General features: G+C 39.5%; 1 protein-coding gene across 1 annotated transcript; it reads right to left on the bottom strand.

The window, feature by feature from the left end:
• Window positions 1-408: 408 nt before the first annotated feature.
• On the bottom strand, window positions 409-11,502 carry MMP13 (matrix metallopeptidase 13). The gene is made up of 10 exons (XM_036117733.2): window positions 11,334-11,502; window positions 11,004-11,245; window positions 10,160-10,308; window positions 9,863-9,988; window positions 7,749-7,910; window positions 6,252-6,369; window positions 5,554-5,687; window positions 4,448-4,607; window positions 2,688-2,791; window positions 409-1,774 (listed from the first exon to the last, which is right to left on the bottom strand). The coding sequence occupies exons 1-10, from the start codon at window positions 11,451-11,453 to the stop codon at window positions 1,674-1,676; spliced, it is 1,416 nt and encodes a 471-aa protein (XP_035973626.2). The 5' UTR covers window positions 11,454-11,502; the 3' UTR covers window positions 409-1,673.
• Window positions 11,503-14,652: the final 3,150 nt, after the last annotated feature.

Raw genomic sequence — 14,652 nt, 5'->3', positions numbered from 1 at the left:
GTCAACGTGCAATAGTCTCGTTTTAAACCTCAAGAGGGTCAGGCCCCAAGAGCTTCAAGGTACACATTAGAACCCAATCTTCCTTGCTCCCAATCTAGTGTTCTTCCCACCTCATTTCCAAATAGTACTCCCAGCAGGGCAGAGTCTGAGGAACTGTGAGCTCCACCTGGGGAAGTGGGCCCATCAGCCCGAGGCCGACCAAACCCTGGCAGAGCTCCTGTTAACATGGCCTGGGACAGTTACTTCTTAATTCTGAATGTAGTCTTTCTACAAACAAACAAAGCAAAACAGTGAGTGAATTACATTCACCAAGAAATATGGGCAAGAAAAAGGAATAATTTAAATGGATCCTCTTTGTGTGAAGAAAGCCTAAAATTACACCAAAAGACAAAATGTACTATATAATAATGTCTGTTGAAAATATCCTTTTTATTATAAACAGTATAAACGCTTCCTGACACATCTTGCAAATATGATACACTTTATTTTCTTCGCCCGAATTTCTGTGAACAGGAGGTCCCAGCATGTCTGAGATCACCTGTGGCCGATCCCCCACTCAGTGAGCACCCCACGCTGGGCAGGTTAAGCCACGCCAGGGGTGAGAGAAGAGCAAGAAGAGAGGGAGAAGCACATTTCCACATCTTCAGGAGGACTGCAGTCCAGCGGGATGTTTTCTTTACTTTGGATGTCTCCGTTTTAGCATGCTTCCAATTTATAAGATACACTTTATATTTTAAGAAAGGAGCCTCTTTATCCATGGTGAACTGGACAATTAAAGCAATTATCTAGGTAAGACAGGGCTAGAATACTACCTTTCATCTTAAAGAATCAGTTGGTTTATGAAAGAATGATGCCGTGGCCTTTGATTGCTATGATAGCCATATTAATTCTTTGATGTTTTTGGAAGACCTGAAATGTTTGAATACAAAGAGAGATGGGCTCTCTTTATCTTGTAGAACATGCAAAAAAAAAAAAAAATGATCTTCTTTGAGAGTAGGCCTGGAATCACGGTCAACAGTGAGAATTAAACCGAACCCACAGGCCACATCTACTGTCCTCGGCATTGGGCCCTGTCTCTCATCTGGAGTGACTTTGATCCTAGTGTCAGTAGGAAGGGGGGCATGTACATTCAAATATTCTCAGTGCAAAACCAAAATCACTTCTTTGGAAAGTTGTCCACAATAGCTTTATTACAGATATTTCCCTTTGGTTTCTGTCTGTTCGTGGTACCACATTACCACATGCTCCCTGCAAATTCCATTCTCATACTATTTTACACTTTTTAATAAAGATGATTCATTAATTACATAACTGTGACTTGCTTCTATGCCTTTGCAAAGTTTCCTTATAAATATATTTAAACACTATGCTAACTCTCTTTGACACACCATATGTCCCATTTCTGTTGTGGGAAATACCGTCGACTGCTGCTTCTGTGTAGCGCGCAAGAATTAGGTGATCCTTACAGTCTCTGAATATTCCATAACTTTAAAATTCATTGTGGTTCCAGCCACATATCACTGTCCAGATACCATCTATTCAAAGATAAGTTACCAAAGCTTGTTCACAGAACTAAGCTTTTCCCCCGACATCCCCATCCCCCACACCCAGTATCGCTGGAAGTATTCTCTCAAATGCTCTCCAGGATTTAAATAACAATATTTAAAAGACACTTAACACCACAACAGGGAATTTGCTGGCATGACACGCACAATGCGCTTACTCCAGATGCTGTATTCAAACTGTATGGGCCCATTGAAGAAATAGATATAACCTATAAGGAAATGACCAAAAAGAAAATTTCAGAGTCTGAAATCGGTAAGAGTTTATGCCAGCTCACATTAAAGGTACAACCTGTTAGATCCCATTGTTTTTTAAGACGCCAACATTTGTGTTTAAAACCCTACTAATGCCTTACTATATTGCTTATGGTTTAAGGGAAGAAAAAAAAGTACAAGTTTCCCAGGTCTCCTGAATTGTCACCTTGAAATCGTGGTCATCTTGCCAGGAGTTCCAGTTTTGATGCTTGACATATTGATACTAGTTATTTGAGTTTGGAAAAATGCCCCTTTTCATAATTAAAGCAAAAATAACTATATAGTTACTGTAGTCATTGGTCTTTCTATATAAATGACTCCCCACTCTACCCCTGATTTAAATTATGGCAATAATTTTTGACTCTTGGCATCATTAAGCATAATTTAAGATAGTGTTGGGGCACCTGGGTGGCTCACTCGGTTAAGCGTCTGACTCTTGGTTTTGACTCCGGTCATGATCTCAGGATCATGAGATCGAGCCCCATGTCCGGCTCCATGCTCAGCGGGGAGTCTTCTTGAGGTTCTCTCTCTCCCTCTGCCCCCCCACTTTCTCTTCCTCTCCCTCTCTCAAATAAATAAATAAATAAATAAATAAATAAATAAATAAATAAATAAATAAATAAAATCTTAAAAAACAGTTTAAGATAGTGTTTAAAGTTTGGCATTATTATTTGTAGAATTAGCAATCATTTGAGCAACATTTTCATTTATTCTAAATGTATTATGTTTTGTTTGCTGCCTACATAACTATTCCTTAACTGCCAGAAGTTTCTTAGCACCTTTAAGTCCTGTATAAAACTGCTCTCTAAGGAAATACTTTGAGGGGCTACAGAAACCCCCCACTGAGGTCAGCGTGATGGAACTAGTTACCGTTTTTCCCATAGACAGCGTCCACTTTATCACCAATGCCCGGGAAGTCCTCTTCTATTAGCCTGGGGTAGTCTTTATCCATGACCTGGTTAGCATCATCATAGCTATGTAGTAAGAAAAAGAAACTCTTAAGTAGGTCGTATTTCTTAGAAATTGTTTCAGAAATGATACAGTGGATATCATGACACCTTTCAAAATGGACAAGAGTTAGAGGTGCCTGGGTGACTCAGTCGTTAAGTGTCTGCCTTCAGCTCAGGTCATGATCCGGGGGTCCTGGGATTGAGTCCCACATCGGGCTCCCTCCTTGGCAGGAAGCCACTTCTCCCTCTCCCACCCACCCTGCTTGTGTTCCCTCTCTCACTGTGTCTCTCTCTGTCAAATGTATAAATAAAAATCTTTTAAAAAAATTTTTTTTTAAATTAAAAAAAATTTTTTTAATTAAAAAAATTGACAAGAGTTGTAAAATTTTAAGTCTGTTTAGAACATCTGGTAGCTTTTGCAAATTAGAAATTATGATATTGGGTGCATTGTGGATGCTCGCTGAGCATTTGTTACCTTGTCTAAAGGCCATCTTTGTAAAGATAGTCACAAGCTCATTTCCATTTCACAAACTGCATATCTGTTATAAAAGTGTGTTATTAGGAAAGTGTTCTTAGACCAAAATAAATACATGTTTGTGCATTGAACAACTATGTACTGATCTCGCACCATGGGTGAGACAACTCGCTAAGTGCGATAATGGATGCCAGAATATTGGATGTATAACTCCTGGACTAAGAAGTTATCAGGGCATCTGGCGGTTTTGAAGCTAGGCAGGGGAGCACGGCTCGCCCCTACCATTGCTCAGTTCCATAATCCACCTCCCCTGCACACAGGCACATCCTAGCAAACCACACACATCCTGAAATTAGCCTAGAGCAGCCTCCCATCATGTACCACTGTTACTGTTACTGATGAGAGTTTCCTTCCCTTGAGATATGTTCCAATAGGTGAAAGACAAGAACCACTGAACTGTGGAGAGAGGTGGGACATGTCTACATGGCAACACTAAGCAATGGAAGCCAAGCATCATGCCAAGGAGACATCCAGTGCCATGAGAGGATATGAGAAGAGACATAGCCTGTGAATGGGTGCTCCAAAAGACTTTGAGGTTAAATGGTATTTCCAGTTAACTTTGACCAGAGGGTAGAATTTCAAGAGGGAGAGATGCAAGGGCAAGACCTTCCAGCCAAATGGGGGGATAAAAGCACAGTATGTTTGCAGTCTGGTAAGTCACACTCCCTCATTGCACCACAGACCTTATCTAGGGCATAGGGACTGGAACAGCAGTACCAGGGAGAACTTGGTCATAGTATTTAGACGGTAGTGAATGTCATTGTCAGAAATAAAGAAGCCAAACAGCAAAGATGACACAGATGAGAATGTGTGCATGTGTGTGTACACATAAAGTAGAGCTACTAATTTAAATCTTTCAAGTGTGGGATTCCTATGAGATATTCTCATTCCCAAATATATATATGGCTCTAAGCTCTGAGATGTTGCCAGTGTCAGGGTTGCCTTCATATCGACGTATGTTCTAAATATTCCAACTCCCCCTGTCCTTCAAAAAGGGGCTGACTTTAAAAACCGTGGGCCCAGCAGCTTTCCTGGCCAACTTCTCCACTGGATGAGCATGAGAGAATTATTTAAACCAGTGAGAGCAGTGTGGGACTCACTTGGCCCGTGTGACACAGTAAACACAGTAAACATGGCGGCCGTACCTCCAGACCTGGTTTCCCGAGAAGAAGAGTGTCTTCCCTGTGTCCTCAAAGTGGACGGCTGCGCTTATCTTCTTAACCTCTTTTGGAAATCCCAGTTCGGATATTTTTTGGGGATAACCTTCCAGAATGTCATAACCATTAAGAGCCCAAAATTTTCTGCCTAGAATAAGTGAAAGAATGGTTTTATTATCCAAGGGAATCTATTAGGACTCACATTATGTAGATATTTACTTTAACAAAGAAAGACTCATTTTATACATTTTACACATTTAGAAATCAGGGTCTGTGGTCACCATGTTTATGAAACACAGAAATATGAGCATTCTTCAAACAAAAAAATAAGACTTAAAATGCTAACTTCCTAATTACCAACCAAATATAATTAATTTGGCAACATATTACCTCTGACTGTTAATCTGGAGCTGGGTGAAAAATGTATTAAAATTTCTTCATGAATAAGCAGGGCAGAGGGAACAGTGAATTAGATTGAAAACTCAGATTTTTTATAACAGATAGAAAGTGACTTTATTATAGCATTAATTGTAATGGTCAAACAACAGAAACAATGTCAGTAGAGTGCTATGTAGCCGTTATGAATGATGATCATGAAGACGGAATAGCACTTTGGAAAACTGTCCGTGATTTTGTGTCAAGAGAACAAGTAAAATATGAAAATGTATATATACTATGAATGCAAATATTCAAAAACACATATTACATATGGTGAAGGACTACCCAAAAAAGGTGAGAAAATGAAATAAATCAACTTTTCAGAAAGGGGAATTATGGATAATATTTTTTTCAATGTTTCAAGAGGTACATTGTCATAATGTCTGCTCAGCAAATAATTTTTAAGAGGAAGTAAGAAAAAACTGACGCGACTGCTGTACAACAAATGGTCCATTTGTAAGGATAATTAACAATGCAGATCTTTACTTGTCAAATTTGGGGACATTTGGTAGAAAGGTTCCAAGTATGTTCTGCTTAATATTTTGTTATGCTTGGCTCTTAACTTGGCTATTTTTTTCAGGAGCGGTCATTGTGCTAAGACTCCAGCCGCATCAAGCTCATCACTGCCTGCCCTGGACACGGGGGGAGAGGCTTACCTCTAAAGATGAAGACAAGGTCCCGAGAGGGGTGCTCATATGCAGCATCGATACGGTTGGGAAGTTCCGGCCAGAAGGATTTTGTTAAGAACAGCTCCACATCAACCAGCTGAGGATGCAAGCGCCAGAAGAATCTAGCGCCAAAGCGAAAATACAGAGTTTGCTGTGAGCAACTGATGAATGAATAAGTGAACAAATGAACAAACAAAACTAGAACAAGGTAGAAGTGAGAAATTCATATCTCATTTTGCGTTACCCCTAGGTTTAGGTTGTAAACATTCTCTCAAATTTCCACGTATGTCACCAGAACAAAAGTCTTTCCAGACCCAAAGGAACTCAAGTGGATGTTGTCACGGTTTACTGATATGGTAACTGATTTCAATACTTGTGTTTTCAAATAAATAAATTGGGTTTCTATATTTACTTGGTTATCTTTATGAGGAAGAGTGCCACCAGCGTTGTAAAGAGAAGCTGCATCATGCCAAGATTAGCCATGGAAAAGTAAAGTGTTTATCCATTAGTCATTTATTTCATCTGAAACATGTAAAAAAAAAAAAAAAAACCCAAACCTACCAAAAATCTCTGATCTTTGCTGTTAACGTCACCTTTGGAAATGTGACTGGATGTTTGGCTATTTGCAGACACAGCCTCACAAATGTCCATGACATGCAGATTGTGTTAAATAAGATCAAGAGTACCTGTCTTTAAAGATCATCATTTCTCCCCGGAGACTGGTGATGGCGTCAAGGGATAAGGAGGGATCACATTTGTCTGGTGTTTTGGGGTGTTTAGGGTTGGGGTCTTCATCTCCTGGGCCTGCAGGCATGAAATGAAGGGAAGAAGGTGGTGAGGCCAGGCTTCCTGATGCCGCACCCCTACTAGTGGAGAGTCGCAGGGTCCCCTCCAGGGAGGGCAGGAAGTCCTCAGCTTCTACACCAGGATCCAAACACCATGCAATTCTACTTCCTTCCTGCGAGGTCACCAAGCTCTTGTGGGTGGGCCTGCTCCTCCTGCTTCCATCCTCAAGACCCCTTGAGATTCTTCTCAACTACATCTTTGGGTTTCTTGAGGTTGGTGATAGAAATGGGTGGATGGGGAAGGGAGCGAGACTCAGAGGAAACCTTCCCCATCCTTGGCATGAGCTATGGACAGGCTGCTCTTGAGATACACATTTCTTTTCAAGCCACTCCTGGGCACACCGTCCCTGTGGGAGTCCTCACCTCTGCTCTATGTCTTGCCTCTTTTACCAGCTAGCAACGTCTGACATGGTCACTTCACCAGTTAACCCCAGTACCGCTGCCGTGAGTGAGCAGCCAGGCCTTCAGCAGCCCTGATGTGCCACGAGTTTGTAGCTTTCCCCCAGCTCAGGTGAGTGCAAAACAGGTGCCATGCATGCACAGTAACAATTCTGAGCTGCTTCTTCTCCACCCGGTTCATATTAGTTCTATCATCAAGTCCCTTGGTCACAATATTGTAGAAATAGTAAGAAACGCAAAGCACTTGCCCACATCTACACTAGCTGCTATAGTAGATTTCAGCCCGGAGGGGGAATGATGGGCCAGGTGCCATGAGCAAGGTTTCTGAGCTCGCTGCTCTAGAAGTGTTTACACTGATAACTTTAACTCTATTAGTAGAGGCAGTTTTGCTGGTTTGAGGTGAGGTTTAATTATTTTATAAATATTATTGAAAATTTGGAAGAAAAAAGAAGGAAGAGATTCTTACAATGGTCATTGTAGATGTTGATTAAAAGTTACTACAGGCCACCTGAACAGTTCCTATTGTGGCAAACTGACATGGTTGAAGGAATACCCAGAATTTATAAAAGCTGGTTAAGACCACACTTTCACCCTCAGCCATGGTACTAGAGATACACTATTTAAGCGCTACAGGGTGTGGTTTCTTCATTGGTTAAATGGGGAATAAAATATTTTCCTTCCTTATGTCAGAGGTGTTTTGTGGGAATCAAACATACCTTGCAAGGTATAAAATACAAATAGGAATCTGCAAAATCTTTGGAGAATAGAATATTTTCTACTTGAGCAGATGGTCTGATTCAGAAAGGAAAACTGGGCATGTCTTCCCAGGTTTTAATAACAGAACCAGGACAGCAATAATGGTAATGATAAATTCACTGATAATTTTGCAAGTAAATGTATGCATCTATTCTGTTTCTAGACTGATAAATTAAGAGTTACCATAGAGAGACTGGATCCCTTGTACATCGTCATCGGGAAGCGTAAAGTGGCTCTTGTCAGTGTAGGTGTAGATGGGAAACATGAGTGCTCCCGGGTCCTTGGAGTGGTCAAGACCTAAGGAGTGGCCGAACTCATGGGCAGCGACGAGGAACAAGTTGTAGCCTATAAGAAAACGAAGCAATGATGAGAAAGCAAGGCAGTGACCAGTTAATGGATGGAATGCTCTTTTCTTTGCCTCTTTCTCTTTCTTGGCTATTTCACTCTTTTTAAAAAAATTAATATTCAATATTCGGTTGCTGGAAGGAAGATTCAAAATATTGAATTAATCCTTATAATTTAATGTTCTCTTTGATTATAGCTGCCTACCTAATTAGAATATCAACAGATTGCTCTCAAATAATTAGGAATCAGTGAGGATTTACTGGGAAGACACTAGGAATCTTGATGTGCTCTTTCTTTTCTCAGGGCAGCTGAGGAAAGTGGACAATGGAGGCCTTGAAGAAGGAGTCATGGGAAGTCACATAGGGAGCTAGCTATCAGGGCGTTTCTAGAACATCGTCTAAACAAGAGGCATCATGCAAATGGATGATGACCAAGTATGGAGCATGCACTAAATAGGGTCTCTGGGAATCTACTTGGGAATAAATTCCAACCAAGTGATCCTTTCCAGAATATCTCTAGACTCTAAAGTTTAAAGGAATAGAAACTCTGGAAATGCTTGGCCAACTTTCCTCAATTTTAGAAGACCACTGTGTCACTATATTTACATTATTTCCTCTAGTCATTCTTACTACCAATTTCTGAGCCTCCTAATACTGATATTTTAAATTGAAAAAAAAGATAAAAAGTTGAAAAAAAAAAACACATGGAAGCTGGAGTCAGTGGTTTCAATTTGACCTTAAATACCAATTGCTGTCAGAGCCTATGCCTGATGAGAATGTATAACCAACTTAGTAAATCATGCAGACCCTAAGAGCGATCAAAGTTCACATAATCTGAGTAAAAAGCAATTCTTCATTGAAATGACTAGTGATAGATCCCATTCCTGGCCTTTAGCTGAAAAATCAATCATGGTTTGTTTATGAATATTTTCATTCATTTCTGTTAATATTTCAAATACAGAACTTATGCAGGAGCCTAAAACTGAGGTTTACTGTGGCTCTCTCTTAACAATACTAGATGTTAGTCTTTCTTCCTAAAATCATTCTTACCCGTGTAATATTCAGAACATAAATACGTAAATTCTCACCTCTCCTTCCAAAGATACATTGGAGGCATTGAAGCAGAGGCACTGGTCAGCCAAGGCCCAGTTTTACTCTTTGGAATAACAATTCTTCTGATTTAAATGAATAATAACAATTAGCTATCTATGAAGACTACCTCTAACTGTCACAACCAAGGGTCAATATAGCTCCATAGGTAAGTCCTAGTTGGAACAATCTCGCTCTTCTTCTTAAATTAATATTCCCAATTCTTTTGAGTTTGAAGATTCATCTACTGACTAATTCATTCAACACTGAGTTTCATTTTGCTCTTATAAGTATAATTTTTATCTGGTCTGTCTCATGCTGTTTGGAGTAAGACACCATCTTGATTTGTTGGAAGAGTATTTATAAAATCAGTGATATAGATATGTCTGAAACAAGTAACTCATATAACAGAGAACAGAAAACAGACTACACTTGTGCCATTAATATTTCTGTCAAGGAAAAAAAAACTATTTCAACTCACATCCAACTCATCTATGACCTGCCTATCCAGCCCTAATAGTTTTCAGGTATGTATTTGTAATAAACTGTACTTCCTAAACACACTGAAAGGTAATCCACAGTAACAACACCTTGATTGACAGAAAGACATTTTGGTCCTAATTCAAAGTTAGCTAGTATCCCTCAAGTCACTAAACTAAACTGCTCACTTTTAATGTTTCACATAGGTTTGTAGAAATGTCACTTGTAGAGACTAATAAGTATAAGATAAACTTCTAATTTTTTTGAAAAACATAACCAACTATCGAATATAATTTACAGTATGCTTCTTAACTTCTTATCAATGCGATCACTGTCTATCCCTAATCTAGAAATCATGAATCATACCTTTATAAGAAATATTACCTTTGGAACTACTTGTCCAAGTTTCATCATCATCAAAATGAGCATCCCCTCCATAGTTTGGTCCAGGAGGAAAAGCATGAGCCAGCAGACCAGAGGGTCCATCAAATGGGTAGAAATCGCCATGCTCTACACACAAAAAGCAAGAGTTAAGAATCTAATTATATCCAGCAGTGCCTGGCACAAATGCTTGGTGAATTCTGTAAAAAGTAATGAATGACTGAAAGAAGGAATAAAAGAATGGAGACAATTAGGGAGCAGAATGTAAAATGTCTCTTAAAAATGATTCTCCATCATTACCTTTAGTTCCAAAAGAGATCATGATATCAGCAGTGCCATCATGAAGTCTGGTAAAATTCAGAGGCGTCACATCTGACCAAACTTTGAAGGCTTTTCTGAATGCCTTTTCAACTTCAGAATGAGTCAGATCAGGGGTATAATTCACAATCCTATTCAGCAGAGAAAGTTTCAATTACATTTTTGGAAGGAGAAATATTTGAGAATATATTTTCTTGGAATACTGCTTTTCAACTCAAAATGCAGTGGCTTCTTTAAAAGTTCTACTAGAGGTCCAAAGTTTCAAAGAACTTATCAATTATGATGCCATACAAAGATAACAAAATGAATTCAATCAGATATTTGAGTATCTCCAAATATCTGACCACTTGGAATCTTACATTTAAAGTATTCAGATATTTAATGAAACTTGTATTGTATGATACAGATTTGGAATTGTATTACTATGATCTAAATAAATGAAATAACTTTGTCAAGTTCCTAGAGAGAGTAGGACTCTCCATTTTTAAGCACTCCTAATAAATACACCTCATGTAGTACATTTGCCAATTTTATTACACCTACTTTTACTTCTAATTTGATTTCTTTTCTAAAAAAAAATACCTTGAGATTTCCAATGAAAAATAATGCTGGGTTAATGTAACAATAATAGATGTCATGAGACATTCTCACCAATAGTATTAAAGTTATTGCTGGAATTATTTAACTTCTGGTTAAATATTTAAAGCCTACTTAAAAAAAAATGGGACCACACATGTTCTGTCATTTATAGCTTGTGCTGAAAATTAGGCATTTAATACTATTTTAAAAACTAACAAAGATTAAAGAAAGATAGCCTCTGATTTACCTGTAGGTTAGATTCGTCTTGGACCACTTGAGAGTTCGGGGGAAAACATTGTACTCGCCCACATCGGGAACCCCACATCTTGGTTTCTTCATGATGTCCAAGGTGTTATCATCAAGTTTGCCGGTGACCTCTAAGCCGAAGAAGGACTGCATTTCTCGGAGCCTGTCAACCACGGAGCTTGCTGCAGACTTCTTCAGGATTCCAGCGGGATTCAGAGGATAGTAGTAGGATTTCAAGTAGCGCTGGAAAAGAGACCAGAATGGCCTGCTTTTAAAAGAGAAGGGCACTTGTGAGATGTAACATCCCGCTGGGACTGGCAAGATACTCTACCTCTGCGAGCTGGAAGTCTTCCTCGGACAGATCATCCTCACCATCGCTAGGAAGAGGCAGGGACCAACACTGAGTCCAGCTCAAGAAGAGGAAGGCAGCCAGGACGCCTGGGAGCATCATGATGGTTGTGCCTGGAGCCTCTGCCTTCTCCCAGACAAGCACCTTTACTTTTATAGATCTGCAGTGGTGACTCATCATTTATGGACAAGTTCCCGCTTCCTAGTCCGTTGAAGGTAAACATGCTTACATGGCGACTTTTTTTTTTTTCTCCCAAGAAGTGTGGTTTGTGGTAGAATTTGAGGGAAATATAAAATGAGGGCGTCTCTCATTTCAGCAGGGTCTCAAAAACCATCTGGCAAAATAAACGGCCTCAGCATATTTACGGATACTGTGGGAAGAAGCAGAGAGTAGTAAAATTTTCACTTTACTGGGCAAAAATGTTTTTCCCTCTGGAGGAAAGCAGCTACTTTTACTTTTTTTCAGATGAGAGTATCAAGATGATGCTCTTAACTTCCTTAAAGAGACACTTAGTCCTGCTTCTAGAAGATCTATAACCTGGTGACTTCTAAACATCATTTTCCCTAGAGTGATTCCAGAGGGAGACATTGTGTGTACCTGAGGGCCACAGAATTGGACCAGACCCCAGCTTGGAGGCTCAGAAGGACTAGGGCACATCCACAGGACTAAATGCTACAGTTGAGATTTAAAGGCCCTGGTGTGACTCTCAACAAACATGGAATCCTGCATGAATTCCCCACAGGTCCAGGAAGAGGTAGAAGACTACATGGGAATACAACATAACGGCTAACCCATACTGAAGGATTACCACCTGCGAGGCTTAAAAGGCGTGATCTCATTTAATCTGTACAACAGCCTTAGAAGCACATCTGAAACAAGAAGGCTTGTTTTCACTTTACATATGAATAATCTGAGACACAGAGACATTAAATCCTTGTTTGAGGTCATAGAGTTACTAAATGGTGCTGTCAGCATTTGAATCCAAGCCAATAAACTCAAGATTTCATGTTTTTAAACACCATCTAGTATGGCTTCTACCTCATTAATTCTCAGAAATGGAGCTGCTTTGTTCCCACACCTCTGGGAGCACCCAGGAAAACTAGGGCTCTAGGTAAGCTCATGGCCAAGTTTCTTGATTTTGATTTTTAAGTTTAAGTAGTAGAAGTACCTGAGGTCCAAAACCTCAGGAAAATCATCCATTAGAGGCCTTCAGAACGTCCCACCTTTAGTACCATGATGTCGGAATGCCATCCTTAGTGCCCCATAGATGTAAATGGATAGAAAAATACGAGTAATGATCTTCTGATTGAATGATTGAAAATGCAAGTTAATTTACGTGATTAGGAGTCAGAGAGCAGCTCAGGTCCAGAACACGTGAAGACAAAGACAAGGAGCATTGAGTACAGATGAGGGTGGGCAGGGAAGTGGTACCCTACACGTGAGTGACATGCTGTCATCTGGATTGGCCAGCACCTCAGACGTAACCAGAAAAACCTATGAAATGGAAGTAATCGGTAGAGGGCAATTTATTATGCTTTTTCCAAAACAGAGCCAAATAGATCCCTACAATAAATATTTCCAACGAGTTCAAGATTAGATTTAGGCTCAACCAGCAATGCAAAACTATCATTTGTTTTAAGCTTCTTCCATGAACAGCAGTTAATTTTAGATTAAGTGATAATTATCGAAAAGTTTGATTCATCTACTGAGCTTATAGGAAATTAATTCATTTGAAATCATTTATTTTTACCAATAAAATTTCATAACCTTTTAAAGTCTCATTAGATTTTAAAAAAGAAGTCCTGAAAAAGTTAAGAAACAGATGACATTAATGTTTGGAAGTGGGATAGATGAATCGAATAGTTGACTGTACTTGTAGGTTCTCACATTATTTGTAGATGTTACCACTTTAAGCTAGAATTTTTTTTTAAAATTTTTTATTGTTATGTTAATCCCCATACATTACATCATTAGTTTTAGATATAGTGTTCCATGATTCATTGTTTGTGCATAACACCCAGTGCTCCATGCAGAACGTGCCCTCCTCAATACCCATCACCAGGCTAACCCATCCTCCCACCCCCCTCCCCTCTAGAACCCTCAGTTTGTTTTTCAGAGTCCATCGTCTCTCATGGTTCTTCTCCCCCTCCGACTTCCCCCCCTTCATTCTTCCCCTCCTGCTACATTCTTCTTCTTCTTTTTTTCTTTCTTAACATATATTGCATTATTTGTTTCAGAGGTACAGATCTGAGATTCAACAGTCTTGCACAATTCACAGCGCTTACCAGAACACATACCCTCCCCAGTGTCCATCACCCAGTCACCCCATCCCTCCCACCCCACCCCCCACTCCAGCAACCCTCAGTTTGTTTCCTGAGATTAAGAATTCCTCATATCAGTGAGGTCATATGATACATGTCTCTCTCTGTTTGACTTATTTTGCTCTAAGCTAGAATTTTTTAAAGAGTCACTTTAGTTATTAAGTCAATGAATATTGATCAGGCATCAACTATGGGGGATACCGTGCTGGTAACTAAGAAGATAGAATGAAGGATAAGAGCCTTTTTCTTGGGATGATTACAATATCATCTCCCTGCAAAGAACACATTTTCAATGAACAATGAAAACAAATAAATGTTTATTTATTAACAAAATAACTGTTTTTATCAACTTCAGAAATGATGCTTATTATCAGACAGCATTACTGTTTTATTAGTTTCTCATTTCACCTAAGAACATACACAGTGCAAAATAAAAAACACACACAGGTCAGTGAGAACATGCTATTCACATTTGGTAGTGTTCTGAGTAAGGTAAATAAAAGTCGTCCGGAAGATTAAAATAGAAATTGATTCCTTCAGGAAAGAATCGGACTGCTTGTCTGTAGCTACCGTTCACGGAAGAGTGAGCTTATCTGGTGATCAGGATGTGTCATCAGCTGGAAATGTGTTGGCAAATCTCTTGTCAACACAAGTCCTTATCTCGGGCTGTTAATCGTGAGAATGAAAGCCAAGCCTTCTGGCTACGACTGGTGAAGTGGTTTGTGGTTTCAAGGGACCCTTTAACATAATGAGGCTGAGCTGGTATTTACAAATGCTTCTCACAAGCCTACCAGATCCCTGGAAATTTGAAAGCCTGTAGAATGAGCAAACAAAACTGGACTGAATAAGAAATGTGTATCTCCTGCTGATTCAGACATAAGCAATATGGGACTTTTTAAAACAGACGTCATCATCTGTTTCTAAGTCCAAAACATCACTCAAGAGAGAAGCAGAAATGTCCATGACCAACCCCTGAGTAA

Source organism: Halichoerus grypus, chromosome 11, assembly GCF_964656455.1.
Source record: "Halichoerus grypus chromosome 11, mHalGry1.hap1.1, whole genome shotgun sequence".
NCBI classification, from domain to species: domain Eukaryota; kingdom Metazoa; phylum Chordata; class Mammalia; order Carnivora; family Phocidae; genus Halichoerus; species Halichoerus grypus.
The sequence above is the reverse complement of the archived record's forward strand: the minus strand, read 5'-3'. Positions and strand labels throughout refer to the sequence as shown.

Coding starts and splice junctions, on each gene's coding strand:
- MMP13 (XM_036117733.2), bottom strand. CDS start 11,453: ATGATGCTCCCAGGCGTCCTGGCTGCCTTCCTCTTCTTGAGCTGGACT. Junction 7,911..9,862: donor TTGGACAAGTAGTTCCAAAG/GTAATATTTCTT, acceptor GTTTTCTTATAG/GCTACAACTTGTTCCTCGTC. Junction 2,792..4,447: donor TCGGGAAACCAGGTCTGGAG/GTACGGCCGCCA, acceptor CTTACTACATAG/CTATGATGATGCTAACCAGG.